The sequence below is a fragment of the Thalassophryne amazonica genome, chromosome 19, assembly GCF_902500255.1.
Source record: "Thalassophryne amazonica chromosome 19, fThaAma1.1, whole genome shotgun sequence".
Classification (NCBI taxonomy): Eukaryota; Metazoa; Chordata; class Actinopteri; order Batrachoidiformes; family Batrachoididae; genus Thalassophryne; species Thalassophryne amazonica.
The window spans coordinates 32,045,425-32,061,383 of record NC_047121.1 but is presented as its reverse complement, the minus strand read 5'-3'; the positions used below and the strand labels follow the sequence as shown (position 1 = coordinate 32,061,383).

Here is a 15,959-nt window from a genome sequence, read left to right as displayed (position 1 = left end):
AGTTGCCAGTGCATGTCAGAGCACAACCAAGCATGAAGTCAAAGGAATTGGTTGTAGACCTCCAAGGCAGGATTGTCTCGATTCACAAATTTGGGGAAGGGTACAGAAACCTTTCTGCTCCTTTAAAGGTCCCAATGAGCACAGTGGCCTCCATCAAATGTAAATGGAAGAAGTTCATATCCACCAGGACGCTTTTTAGAGTTGGCCGCCTGTCTAAACTGATCAACTGGGGAAGAAGGGACTGAGTCAGGGAGGAGACCAAGAACCTGATGGCCGCTTTGTCAGAGATCCCAGTATTCCTCTGTGGCGAGAGGAAAACCTTCCAGAAGGACAACCATCTCTGCAGTAATCCACCAATCAAGCCTGTATGGTAGAGTGGCCAGACAGAAGCCACTCCTTAGTAAAAGGCACATGGCAGCCCGCTTGGTGTTTGCCAAAGGGCACCTGAAGGACTCTCAGACCATGAGAAACAAAATTCACTGGTCTGACGAAACAAAGATTGAACTCTTTGGTGTGAATGCCAAGTATCATGTTTGGAGGAAACCAGGCACCATCCCTACAGTGAAGCATGGTGGTGGCAGCATCATGCTGTGGGGATGTTTTCAGTGGCAGGAACTGGGAGACGAGTCAGGACTGAGGAAAAGATGAATGCAGCAATGTACAGAGGCATCCTGTATGAAAACAGGCTCCAGAGCGCTCTTGACCTCAAACTGGGACGATGGTTCATCTTTCAGCAGGACAATGACCCTAAACGCACAGTCAAGATATCAAAGGAGTGGCTTTAGCAAAATTCTGTAAATGTCCTTGAGTGGCCCAGCCAGGGCCCAGACCTGAATCCAATTGAACATCTGTGGAGAGATCTGAAAATGGCTGTTCACAATGCTCTCCATCCAACCTGATGGAGCTTGAGAGGTGCTGCAAAGAGGAAGAGGCAAAACTGCCCAAGATAGGTGCGCCAAGCTTGTGGAATCGTATTCAAGCAGACTTGAGGCTGTAATTGATGCCAAAGGTGCATCATCAACGTATCGAGCAAAGGGTGTGAATACTTGTGTACATGATTTTTTTTTTTAATCTTTCTTTTTAATAAATTTGGAAAAAAAAACCCTCATGTAGTCCTTATGGGGTGTTGTGAGTAGAATTTTGAGGGGAAACATTTAATTTACTCCATTTTGAAATAAGGCTGCAACATAAAATGTGGAAGAAGTGAAGTGCTGTGAATACTTTCTAGATGCATTGTATGCATATTGTTAAAAAGGAAACCTTTACATACAGCTCTGTTCAAAATAATGTCTTTACAAAAAAGTGAGTAAAGCTCAAATTCCTTAAAATAGCTTATTTCCATACATGCAAATGAATTGGAAACACTGCACATTCTGTTCCAAATCAAAACATCAAGAAAAATGTATCAAATTTATTAATTCACAGATGGTACAGAAAAGTCTTCAGTGCATTAAAAGTTCAGATAAATAAATATAGAACAGTCAAGAACTCAAACCCAGTAATCCATATTTCCCTACTAAACAAATTTTCAAGAGTTCATAACTCCAAAAAAAAACAAATTTCTTTTGTATTTCAGAGCATTATATAGGATGGTGTCCTTTATCGAGTGACTAAATTTGAACCAGATTTGATCCAGATTACAGATTTCGTGGACATTTAAATTTAACATTGAAAGCCCCATTTAATGTATATTTTACATTATATCTTAATCAAACCTTCCCCATTCGCTCTAAAATTTGAAAATGAGGTGCAGACTGGCACTCACTATCACCTGACAAAGTTTGATCCAGATTGTGGAAATTTGAATTTAATATTGAAAAGCCCATTTGGTCTACATTTTGCATTATATCTCAGCCAAAAGTGCTGTTATGGATTTACCTACACCACCAAAATTGGATGGAGGTTCCAATTTTATGTCTGTTCTAGTTATCAGTCAGAAACCAAGTGCTAAATGATAAATTGTGCATAGCAGAGATAACCAATGTTCTGTAAAAATTATCTGAAAAAGTAAAAAAAAAAAAAAAGGCAGAAAAAAAATACAATTTTGATTCAAGCCCACTAAATACATGACATTTGATCACATCTAATTTAGCTTATGAAAAGCCACATCTAACAGGACTTAGGTAAAATTTTGTGGAATTGTAAACTAGTCTTGGCAGAGGTTTGTGCTCTATGAGCACAGTGCTCTAGTTCTTTTTGGTTCTGGGTGCCGCAGACAGTTTGTCAGAAGACCCCAAAAACTGGATCCAAGCCACAGTACACTGTAAAGACAGTGAAGCCTGGTGGAGCAAGCAATGTGATTATGGGGATGTGTCTCAAACTGTGGTATTGGGCCTAGTTATCACACACCAGGGATCATGGATCAGTTTGAATACATAAAAATACTTGAAGAGGTCATGCTGCCTTATAGGGAAGAGGAAATGCCCTCCTGCAAAATAATGTCCCCAAACTCACCAGCAAGTGAGCAGCATCCCAGACCAACTAGATTAATGTTCTGGAGTGGCCACCCCAATCCCTGGGACCTTAATCCAATAGAAAACTTGTGGGGTGACATCAAAAATGCTACTCTGAATCAATATCAAGATATGCAGAAGAATTGTGGAATGTAGGCCAATCGTCCTGGGCTGGAAAACCTGGTCACATCTGCCAGGAGTTGCTTCATGCAACACAGATGTGAAGCAGTTCTCAAAAACTGGTTATACAACTAAGTATTAGTTCAGTAAATCTTCCTACAGTAAATGTTTGAGTTTGCAAAAATGCAGACACTACTATTTTTGAACAGCCTAATATTCCTTTTTCTTCACTTTCTGTAAAGTAAGAAATTTTTCTTCATGTTCTGATTTAAAATTGAACGTGCAGTGTTCCCAATACATCTGGGTGTATGGAAATAAAAGCTTTTGTAAGGATTTTGAGCTTCACTTTTTTGAAAACAGGCTGCTATTGACTGTAAATGAGCTACTATAAAATACACTTGGACTTGAAGCACTTATCTCTGACAGCTGATCAATATTCAATCAACTTGGAAACACAGTAAGAAACTCTGCAGCTTTTTTTTTTTTTTTTAATGCTGGCACAGAAGCAGTTTAGCTGCAAATTCTTCATAAACACCTTCTGTCAAGACGCTGGCCAGGTACTGTGGTTTGACCTGTCACAGTATCCAACAGTTTTGCAATATATCAAGTTTTTTTTTGTATTCATAGTCACAAAAATATACAGTAGCATCAAAACTTTAGTTGGCTCATAAAACAGCTGTGCAGTTTTTTGCCTGTAGAACTAGTCAACAATTCAGTTACTGAATGTTAAAGTACTCAACTTATGTAGTTACTGCATTGGTACACAAAGTCACCTTCACTTCACATGATCATAACGTTCACATTATCACCTGATGATACTCAGATCTCGGGGGGGGTCTAAAGATGCAATAACTCCATGAAGTAGATAAAATGCAGAGGGAGAAAAAGGTATAATGAGTCCACTGAGAACTCAAATAATGTTCAATCAGTGCCACTCAATACTGAGAACCTCACAGCTGATGTCCCAAAGTCTCCTGGCCGTCTCCTCGCTCCGTCCCTGCGGGGCCACAAAGGCAGGGGTGCAATCACTGAAAGGAAAAACCACAAGAGGAACTCAAAAGCCAGCAAAGGGTGGGGATCATCACATAAGCATCATAATCAGGTGTCACGGGGCCTGTACTCCCTTTGTTATGGCCCACCTTACCACTTTACAATAATGCCTCACATTCACACACAGATGTCAGAGTGCTGCCATGCAAGGCACTCAACTGCACAGCAAGATCACCTCGGGGAAATTAAGGACCTTGCCCAATAACACAATGCCCTTCATGATACTCCAATCTAGCGAGGACTTGAACAGAGGATCCTCTGGTCTCAAGCCCATCCATCTATCAAGCAAGAAACGTCTGTGTGTGGGTGTTTGTCAGATCGACCTCAGCTTTAGGATAGGGCTTGTGCATAGAATGATGATGTGCATCCTTTATTCTGAAAATTTTGGGGATTCATTTTGAAAACCTTTATTTTGAAACTAAACCTTTATTTTGACATTGTAACATTAGTACTTCCAAGATGGCGCCTCCATGGGCTCTCTGTCCTGCAAAACCTCCGTTTATATATGGACTGCCACCAAAATTTGTTTCCATGTTCCGTTTATTTCGTCATAGAAAGCCGCTAACTTAAAAAAAAATCCAAAACTATATTTTATGGCTTGATTTTGACACGAAACTCACTGGTCACAAAACGTGACACTGTGGTTAAAAACAAGTGCACCCTTTCTTCTTCTATGGTGTTTAATGGCAGCTGGCATCCTTTTTGCTGCCAAACTTCTGCATCAGTCCATTATAGCAGTACTAATTCCTCTGGATGAGTCCAGTGTCTTTCAAGTATTTATAAAGTAAACACTTTCCCCTCTCACTTGATCTTATGGCTAAAATACTTCCTACAGAAACTTCTTTCAGGCCTTACGATTGATTTCCTTCACTTTAATCTTTAGTAGATAAACCATTCAAAAATGATTATATAGTTTGCAAAATAAAATATTTTGAGTGAAAATTAAAGCACTGTGCAGGTATATTAATTGGTTATCATTTTTATTATTTATATTACAACTGGTGGCATTTGAAAGTGCTGCATTCTGGTGATGGTATTTCACAACACTATTTTGAATTCAATTCTGGTGGTGGTATTTGGCATTATTATGTGATAATCTGATGGGTTTTTTTTATTTCATTTTTTAGCTCCCAATTTTCTGTAGGAATACAAACTTACTACGTGCACTGCACTAGTTGCTTTAACACCAGACCATCACCTCATCAACTGAATGCAAACTAAGAACATTCTGTTAGCCAGATTACAGAGCAGTTAGAATTTTCAGGTTTCTCACCTGCTACATGTAATATACGGCTTTTTTTCTTTCTTTCTTTTTTACGTGAGCCAACTGTTTTTGTAACCTTTGTAGTCTACCTGAAGTGTTTCCCAGAGACGGACTGTAGTTCTTCTGCCACGGCACAGTAGATGCTTGTCTGTGCTCCCTCCTGCGGCGTTTTCAGGAATATGGAGAACACAGTGAAAAGTAACATCATGAGGGTTGAGTGCCTGGTCAGATCAGAGTTGACCGTCCCCGGATGGACTGAGTTTACCGTCACATTAGAACCTGTGAGGATGAGGACACAACAAAGTTATTACAGAGAATATATAAGGTCAGGCTCGTTATTACAAAACTCTGGTGTTTTGTGTTCCAGCAATTAATCGCACCATAAAGTGTCACATTATCTCAAAGTACAATTTGAATAAAATATATTTCTAAATAAATACAGCTGTGTAAGTAGGAAATTTCCCAAAAATATAAATGCAACACTTTTGGTTTTGCTCCCATTTTGTATGAGATGAACTCAAAGATCTAAAACTTTTTCCACATACACAATATCACCATTTCCCTCAAATATTGTTCACAAATCAGTCTAAATCTGTGATAGTGAGCACTTCTCCTTTGCTGAGATAATCCATCCCACCTCACAGGTGTGCCATATCAAGATGCTGATTAGACACCATGATTAGTGCACAGGTGTGCCTTAGACTGTCCACAATAAAAGGCCACTCTGAAAGGTGCAGTTTTGTTTTATTGGGGGGGGGTACCAGTCAGTATCTGGTGTGACCACCATTTGCCTCATGCAGTGCAACACATCTCCTTCGCATAGAGTTGAAGAGAACACCTCTCCAACGTGCCAAACACCAGCGAATGTGAGCATTTGCCCACTCAAGTCGGTTACGACGACAAACTGGAGTCAGGTCGAGACCCCGATGAGGATGACGAGCATGCAGATGAGCTTCCCTGAGATGGTTTCTGACAGTTTGTGCAGAAATTCTTTGGTTATGCAAACCGATTGTTTCAGCAGCTGTCCGAGTGGCTGGTCTCAGACGATCTTGGAGGTGAACATGCTGGATGTGGAGGTCCTGGGCTGGTGTGGTTACACGTGGTCTGCGGTTATGAGGCTGGTTGGATGTACTGCCAGATTCTCTGAAACACCTTTGGAGATGGCTTATGGTAGAGACATGAACATTCAATACACGAGCAACAGCTCTGGTTGACATTCCTGCTGTCAGCATGCCAATTGCACGCTCCCTCAAATCTTGCAACATCTGTGGCATTGTGCTGTGTGATAAAACTGCACCTTTCAGAGTGGCCTTTTATTGTGGGCAGTCTAAGGCACACCTGTGCACTAATCATGGTGTCTAATCAGCATCTTGGTATGGCACACCTGTGAGGTGGGATGGATTATCTCAGCAAAGGAGAAGTGCTCACTATCACAGATTTAGACTGGTTTGTGAACAATATTTGAGGGAAATGGTGATATTGTGTATTTGGAAAAAGTTTTAGATCTTTGAGTTCATCTCATACAAAATGGGAGCAAAACCAAAAGTGTTGCATTTATATTTTTGTTGAGTATAAGTAGAGTGATTGGGAGTGTTGTTTGTAGAGGGACATTAACTGAACAAGGACAGATAAATGTTCATATGGAGCACAATTTTTAAATCAAAATGTTAAAATGATAATGTATCAATATGAATCAGTTCTTACTTCAGATTGACACTGTTCGCTTTGAATCCAAAGTAATGTTACATCGTTACACACAAGCTGTTGTTTGAACAAACCTCACACTTCAACAAACAAAAGTTGAACTTGTGCACATTTTAATGTTACTTGAAGACAAAGTGATTACAGGAGGAGAAATTTAACATTTGAAGAAAATATGCTCTTGAATTGTATGTAAAGACAGTTTATCAAAATCTGACATTATCGGGGGTCATAATTTGAGGTTTATGACCATCAGGTATTGCAAAGTCCTTGCACGGGTTCGTCTGTCTGTCTGTGCTCAGTATAAGTCCAGTCCTATTACTAGCAGAGGCTTCAAATTTACAGGCAACATTCTTGGGACACTGACCTTGGAAAAGTTTGAAGATGGCTAATCTTGACCTATTTTAAGAGGCTAAAAAGTAGGAAATCTGTTCAGTTTTGTTTATGAGTGGCGGGCATGACAGCCAATCAGAGTAGAGCTGCACTGTGACATCAGTGGCAGGTCTCCCAAAACTGCTTTGTTTGTAGAGAAGCTTGAATCTTCGAATGGATTGGGTTGCTTGACGTGAGGACGTTTCACTTCAAATTGCAGAAGCTTCCTCAGCTAAAATTCTCGCTCTGGTAGTCTGACTTCTGTCTTGACTTGTAGAGAAGAGACTTGTCTTGACTCTCTACAAAAGTCAAGACAGAAGTCAGACTACCAGAGCAAGAATTTTAGCTGAGGAAGCTTCTGCAATTTGAAGCGAAACGTCCTCACGTCAAGCAACCCAGTTCAGTCGAAGATTCAAGCTTCTCTACTATGGAAACCACCTGGACAAGTGAGAGCCTACACAGAAACATTGTTTTTTGTGTTTATATTCATGTTTCTCATAAATTATGTAAAAGCTAGTGAGAAATAAACACTTCTAAAACTGAAAATGTTGTTTTTTTTAAATCTGATAACACCTCTGGAGTCATTTACAAGACATTTTGCAGATGTTAGCATGCATGCTAACTTTTGCTAACTCAAAGCTGACTTCCTGTGGAGTTAAATTTGTCTCATTAATGCTTGCAAACGCACAGAGGGTGATCTACAAATATTCCTTGATTTGCACAACTTCCACTCTTAAAACATAAATACTGCTTTTGATTGATTGATAGAGGGGTTTTATTGAACGTTCACAAATTGTACGTAAGACAATAGGATCGTAATAATTAATTAAACAACTGAAAATTATAAAGAACAATGCTCAAACAGCTGGCCACAGCTTCATGGTGGATTCGAACAAAGAAAGATTTTCTTCAAAAGGCAACATTTCAATACACCAGTGGAGTTTTTGAGGACTGCCTACTATGGACAGATTTATCAAACTGTATTTCTTAATAACTGGTGTACGTGAAGTAAGAGACATATTTGATGATGTGGAAATGTCCATGTGTCCATCCCCTGACTTGTCTAAAGAAATGTGGCAGTAAGAGTGATGACTTGTATTAAAAAGAATCGTACTTTGTTTGGTCCATTACTTCTGAACTCTGAAAATGGATGGATTGTGCATAAAAATGGCTGTAATTCCTAAAATGTTTGAGATATTTTTGTTAAACTCCCTGAATTAAAGCAGAACAGCTACACTACAAGAACATAGAGCCTTTGATGTCAACTCAATTGTGGTGATGTGTAGAGGCACACACACAAAAACTGCCCAAATACCTATGGACCAGACTGTACATGGAGAATCATGTTTTTTTTCTTCCTCTCCCCTCTGTTTGGTACCTTTGAGTCTCCGGGCTAACTCCCGGGTAAAGAGCACGTTTGCCAGCTTGCTCTGACAGTATGCGAGTCCACTGTTGTAGCTGCCGTGGCTGTGCAGGTCATGGAAACGGATCCAGCCAAAGTTGTGTGCCAGAGAGGAGAGCACCACGATGCGGGCGGGCACACTGCGCTTGAGCAGACCAATCAGGAGGTACGTTAACAGGAAGTGTCCTGTTGGAAGCAAGACGTCACACTTCCTATCAGCACAGTGCACGCACAGCTGCTTTTTTCTGTTACGCCAGCTGTGAAAACTCACATTTAGAATTCTTTTATTTACCAGTTTATTTTGTAGTTGATCCCATAAACTAAGAATGAACTTAAACCAATTTCACTAAAACCTTAGCTACAGAAGGACAGAACTATTTGTCTGATTGTCTTATGCTATGTGATGAGGCAAGACATTATTTCATCAGTGCATAATGAATGACCAGGAATGGACAGTCAGGAGACTGAGTGTCTTATACTATCAAATGATTTCATTCAGTGGACTTTGGCACATCTCTGGACTGTATACAAGTGGCATGAAAACTGAATGTATGGGTGATTCTTTAACTACGGGCACTATTGGCCTTGTAAATGTAATTTCCACCACACCATTGCCTTACAATATAAAGCGCCTTGGGGCAACTGTTTGTTGTGATTTGGCGCTATATACATGTGCTCTGATGTCACTGTTTATCTCCATAGAAACTACCCAAACAATCTTTCATACAAACTGTTTAGGGACATTACAGTGTTGTGGTGGAAATTACGGCAATAGTGTGGGACAACTACATCTTGTTTAAAAAAAAAAATCACAACAGTTGTATGACATTGAATACCCCAATTATGTTTTGATTATTTTACTAATATTTTATTCAGAGATATTTTAAAACATTAGAAAAAACATTTCTTTACCATTCATTTTTATCATTGAAGATCAAAAGTCTGGGTGTGGGACAAGCACAAAACGGCAATATTTGCATATAATGATGCTGAAAAAAGGTGAAAAAGTCATCATAGACTACTAGAACAAATTTCTCAACACACTTTCACTGTAAAGATAACTATAAAAGTGTGAAATTTCCCCTTTTTTCTGTTTTTCATACAATATGATCAAAGGACATAAGTGCCCGTAGTCTAAGAATCACCCGTATTTGTCTTCAGACCTACACTCTGTATGACATCTACCTTTAAAGCTTTAAATAACAAGATCTTATAAAGTGAAACCTGTTTCCTCTGGTGTCTCATTTGTTGTCTGTGTCAGAGTTTTTAGGTTAACTTTTCCTTACCCAAGTGATTGACTCCCATATGCATTTCGAAACCATCTGCAGTTTTTGTGTAAGGACACATCATCACTCCAGCATTATTGATCAAAATGTGAAGCTGGTTGACCTCTGAAATTGATTAAAAACAAAACACAGAAGCACGAGAGATGTGAGAGAACAATAAATGAGGGCTGTGAGGGCAAACATCAGCTGCCGCATGCATACCCCTGAGGAATCTCTGTGCAAAGGTCTGTATGGAGTGTGTATCTGCCAAGTCCAGCTCTCGGACCTCCACTTGTGCTTTGGGGTACACTGCACAGATACTGGCTGCAGCCTCCTCTCCCTTTTCCACATTACGACATGCCATAATCACCCGGGCACCTGAAACGTGATAATATGAAGATAACAATTATGGCGGTCATTAAATGCATCCAGTGAGAGGGAAGGAGGCATCTACTGGGGTCTTGGGTGAGCAGGTGCTATTAGTGTTGGATCACTGAGTCTGTAACATGGATATTTAAAAAGACAAACACATAAAATAAAATAGAATTAAAAGCTCTAGAAGAATAAAAGAAACCTGAAGGGTTTTTTGTGGTAGGATCCCCCCCAGTGTCTATGGAATATTTATTTATCACAAACATTGGGAGTTTTTTTTTTTTAATTTTGGGGCCCCATCTTCTACAGGGCACAAAAGGAGTGTACCGGCTGTACTCCTGCATTGTGTTGATTCCTTACACTCGCTCCAGGAACTCACGATCTCCACCATGGGAGGCGGACACTCGAACCAGAAAGCTATTAGCTGTAGGGTAGTGAGGTTTACTGACTACTATTATACAGTGACTGCTGACCTCCATCAAACTAACACACAGCGTGATGCAGGGGTCATTGCTAGTTTGCACACAGTGAATGTTTCCACTCCCAGCACCCATTTTTTTCACCAAACCAAACATATTGTGCACGTACGGGTTGGATGAAAAGTAAGGTAGGTCTGTATCCCAAGAATGCTATCATCTTGACATATGAATATGCCAAGATGATAGCAGGCTTATTTCCTTTGAAGGGCCATAAATTAATCTACGTAGATGGTGGACCACGAGCCAAAAGCATTCATGCAAGATAGCATCTTGCATTAATATGCAAGATGATAGCAGGCTAATTTTTGTTGGTGTATCAAAAAAAAAAAAAAAAAATGTATCCAAAAGTACTCTGAAATATGAATGCCAGGAAATTATTTTACTGGGAAATGTTGTTTGTCTCATTTCAGGAACCCTAAAGTTTGTTCTGTAAGACATTAAAGTCCAGGAAAAATGCCACAGTTGACCCTAATTCAGAGAACAAATATCGTTGAGTTCTGTGCAGCGCATCCTAAGGGCTGACTTGCGTCTCTTTCCATACAAAATTCAGTCTCAGAGCGAACTAACTCCCCAGCAAATGGCAAGGAGACTTGAATTTGCTAGGTGGTTTTTCAAAGAACTGGAGATGGATGATTTGTTTCTTAGGAAACGTCAGACGAGGAGGTTACATTGATCATTTGGTGTGTGTAAAAGATAATGGGTTAAAACATCAAAAAGGAAAGACCGAACTAAAAACTGTGCATTACGTGCTTCAGCTACATGGTCATGCAGAAAATGTCTGATAGTATTGATTGTTTTTTCTGTGCTGTCAAAATACTTTTGGGTACATTTTTTGAGACACCCTATTATATATATACAGTAGTGTTCAGAATAATAGTAGTGCTATGTGACTAAAAAGATTAATCCAGGTTTTGGAGTATATTTCTTACTGTTACATGGGAAACAAGGTACCAGTAGATTCAGTAGATTCTCACAAATCCAACAAGACCAAGCATTCATGATATGCACACTCTTAAGGCTATGAAATTGGGCTATTAGTAAAAAAAAGTAGAAAAGGGGGTGTTCACAATAATAGTAGTGTGGCATTCAGTCAGTGAGTTTATCAATTTTGTGGAACAAACAGGTGTGAATCAGGTGTCCCCTATGTAATCTGGACTTTCATTGGCGTCGGTTAAACTTTCGTGCAGCTTCGTTCCTACAGCTGGTGATGGAGATGATAACTCTTTTGTTCTGGACAAGCAACCAGAGCAGGTGGATCCACCGATCCGCACAGATCTCCACAGTGGGTCGGATTGCGCACTTTTGTTTGCAGCTTCTCCAGGATTCAGGTGCTACAGAGCTCCATCCCAGCGCTGAGTCCTGCAACGCAGAGCAGGACGCAGACACACACTGCTCCAGCAGTGGCTCCAGGCGTGTTTCGTTTAAAGCATCGAGATCAGCGTTCGCTCCGGTTTCCATTTTGTTCCTCTGTCGTTCCTTTTACGCTCTTAATTCGCAGGCTATTCTGTGATAAAGCTCATTCATCCACCTTTTCTCAACGATTTGTGATTTTACTTTCTTCCCTTTGTTAAGGAATCGTCATATGCCATGTGACTGGGCCATTAGGTCCTGCAGACACTGTTGTAGGACCACTGTGTTGAAGAAAGAGCTGAACAAGAAGTCAAGGCTGTAGATTTATGCTCCTATCCTCACCTATGGTCATGAGCTTTGGGTAATGGCCGAAAGAGCAGGTTGAGATTACAAGGAGTGGAAATGAGATTCTCCAGTCAGGTATCTGGGCTTACACTCAGGGACAGGCTGAGAAGCTTGAATATCCAGGAGAGACTCCAAGTAGAGCCACTGCTTCTTTGCACTGAAAGGAGCTAGCTGTGGTGATGTAGGCATTTGGTGAGGATGCGCCCTAGTCCAGTGATTCTCAACCGGGGTGCCGCGGCACCCTAGGGTGCCGTGATCGATCGTCAGGGGTGCCGTGGGTATTTTTCATATTCGCGATTATTTTTCATATTCGCGATTACCGTGAATGATTTATTTTATCCACAAAGCATAAAACGACAGAATCTGACGTCAAACGTGCTGCAGCCTCACTCTCGTCTTAAGGCGGGACAATAACAAGGAGGCTGACGGCCGATTAAAACAGTGCCGTCTTCTTCAAAAGCCGTCTAAAATGTGGAGCTGTTGGTGTGTGTGTCTGTGCCTGTGTGTGCGCGCGCGCAGTTAACAGGCTGCAGACTGCGAGGGAGGGGTTGGGTGAGGGAGATTCCTGAATGCAGGTTCAGTGCACAGCGAGCGCGGAGCAGAGAGAAGATTTTAACCCGAGTGAACGTTAACAAAACGGAAACGTGAAGCTGCCTTTACTTCTCTCTGAACTTTCTCTAAAGGTGTGATTCTGCCGTTACCGTCCTGTTCACACCATGTGCGCGTCGTATGCTGAATTTATGAGATCATGAGATGAAATAAATGGTCAAATATCTTTAAAAACATATTTAAAAAATGAGAATATATGAATGAACTGAGCCACACAAAAAAAAAAAACAATGCTCAGACGCACAGATCACAAAAAGCAGGTGAGAACTCTGAACTTTAACAGCTGTTATTTTCCAAAGGTATTTATTTGTTCAATCTTGAGCTTAATGCAGTGTTTAAGCACAAAACGTGACTGATGAGGAGAAACAATTTCAGAAATGCAACAGAAACATCCACAATTCAGAAAAAGTTGGGACTGTATGTAAAATGAAGATAAAAATAAAAATGTTGCACCACTCCCAGTTTCTCCACTCACAGAAGCCAAACGTTCTTCCAGAGTTGTGTAATTATACTACAATAGTAGAATATAAAGAAGGGGAAAAAAAGAAAAAAAAATAGACAATATATTCGTCAATCGCAATTATTTGTCTGACAATTAATCGTCTCCAGAAATTCCTAATCGTGACAGCCCTACTTGAGATCAGAGCGCAAAATGCTTGAGGATTTTCAAAATGCGGTGTTTTCTGTATCGATTTTCTATTAATAATAATAATAATAATAATAATGATATTTGGGTTTTGCGCAAAACCAGAGGTAATAGCATTATAATATTATTTTGGTTGGTGGTGTGCCGCAGGATTTTGTAAATATAAAAAGGGTGCCGCGGCTCAAAAAAGGTTGAAAATCACTGCCCTAGTCGGTTCCCTAGGTAAGTCTTCCAGGCACATCTAACTGGGAAGAGGCCCCAAGGAAGACCCAGGACACCCTGGAGGGGTAATATCCCCCAGCTGGCTTAGGAACACCTCTGGATCCCTCAAGAAGAGTTGGAGGACTTGGACGTGGATTGGGAAGTGTGGGATGAGCTGCTTAGTCTGCTGCCATCGTGACCTAGACCCCAGATAAGAGGCAGAAAATGAATGGATCAATGATTGTCGCTCACCCTCTTCATGCAGATGTTTCCTCATCAGAAAACCTCTCAACACCTTTCTCTTGCATCTGTTGAGTATCACAGCACTGTCTTTGCTTCAGGTGCTCAGTTTTAAGGGAAACAACAGGTGACAGACAAACTGATGGTTGATAGTATGACATGACTACAGCACATCCATGAATAATACACTAGCTAAATCCAACCCCTTTGCAAGCAGTGCCCACCTTTGCACTCACTTTATGTGACAAAGACCTGGACATGCCCCATACAGATTTGACACATTTTCTGGTGAAAACCGCAACTTATACTCTGGAAAATAGGGTATGCATTTTAGAACACATGCTATAGAGCTATATACCTCAAGTTATACATCCTCAGCTTGCTGAAAACTTTAATCATTTAATGTCGTTTGTCAGCAGGAGGCTTTGGACATGCGTGTGTGTTTAAAAGGCAAACCTCGCACAGCCAGCTCCAGGGCCGTCTCCTTCCCGATCCCTGTATTGGCACCGGTGATGAGAACCGTTTTTCCATCCAGACGAACCGTGGACTTGCATACTCCTCCGGCAGCATATTTTCTAATTAGAAACAGGTTAATAATTAATTAATAATTCTCCAACCACACAGTCTTGGAATGAATAATAAACTGCTTCTGCAGTAAGCGTCATTTAAATACTCATTAAGACTGAACATATGGAGCTTTGCCTTAATTATTCAGAGAAAATTGTCTTGCGACACGCGTCACTGAATAAGGCCCGCCCCTTAACCAATAGATTTACTGGTGCGATGCCTACAAATAGAACTCCGCCCACGCCGAGCCTTCTGATTGGCCACAGCACTGACGAGAAGATGCCAAAACTCCAACAGTGTCAGAGCTAATGCTGAGAAAAATCACCTAACATCATATTATAAAAAAATATATCCGTGAACCCGATGTGCAGACAAACAGCATTTATTTGTAATTTAAATAAATCCTAAAAAAAAAGACAATTAAAATTCCGCGATCCCGTTTTTAATCGTCAATGACACATATTTGTGGCGGAATAAGGTTGTTCTTACCTTATGTGGGGTGCAAATAAAACCACCAGAAGCGTCACCACTCCGATTCCCGAAATAATTAATAAAAGCAGCATCTCTAAACGGATTCTTCGGTTTTATGTCACCGCTATTCACAGCCACGGGTAATCTAACATTATTCGAACGGAATCATGGGATTGCAGTTTTTAAAGAACAGCTGAAACCTTCCCCATGACGTCGAGGTCAAAGGTCCCCCCCCTTTTTTTTTATGTTTTTGACAGTTTTCATTGTGTCCTATGTTTTTATTGTCACGGGTGTTGCGTACATTTATAAAGGTTAAAAAACAAAAAACAACAACAACCATAAAATAAAATAAAATTAGCCGATTAAAAATAAAGAAATAAATAAATGGGCCAGTACTACATTATTATGTTTTGTGTTCTTCAATAAAATAAATAAATAAATAAACAAAATAAAATATATATAAAAAAGCAACCATATTTTTTAATATGGTTGCTTTTTTTTAATATGGTTTCTTTTTTAATATATATTTTATTATATATATTTAATATATATAATTAAATATATATTAATTATTTTTTAATATAATTTATATTTATTATATTTTATATATATATATATATATATATATATATATATATATATATATATATATATATATATATATATATATATATATATATATACAGGGGCGTAGGTTTGCATATGGACCATAGGGACAAGTCACAACCAATATTTTGGGATGGCAAAATAGTCCCTACCAATATTTAGCATTTTTGTTTATATAACAAAATCATTCACTATTTTTTTTGCGAACTCGATACTATAATTTTAGTCGTCACGTTTTGTGTTTTCGACGTGCCAGAGTGACAGTGTTACCCATGTTGCAATTTCATTGGCTCACGTTCTTCTCACATGGCCGTAAACAAAGCGCATCTCGTGGCAGGCAGTGCTTCATTTGTAAAGTGGGAGGTCCCAGAGCGCAGAGGATGGGTGGCTCCGGTGCAGTGTTGCCAGATGTACGATAATTATCGTATTTGTACGATAGTTTTGCC

At 39.8% G+C, this 15,959-nt stretch overlaps 1 protein-coding gene across 1 annotated transcript; it reads right to left on the bottom strand.

Annotated features, from left to right (window-relative positions):
• Positions 1–3,057: 3,057 nt before the first annotated feature.
• rdh12 (retinol dehydrogenase 12) lies at positions 3,058–15,084 on the bottom strand. The gene is made up of 7 exons (XM_034159609.1): positions 14,926–15,084; positions 14,326–14,444; positions 9,850–10,005; positions 9,649–9,753; positions 8,339–8,548; positions 4,977–5,166; positions 3,058–3,601 (listed from the first exon to the last, which is right to left on the bottom strand). Exons 1-7 carry the CDS (start codon positions 14,997–14,999, stop codon positions 3,499–3,501), a joined length of 957 nt encoding a protein of 318 aa, XP_034015500.1. The 5' UTR covers positions 15,000–15,084; the 3' UTR covers positions 3,058–3,498.
• Positions 15,085–15,959: the final 875 nt, after the last annotated feature.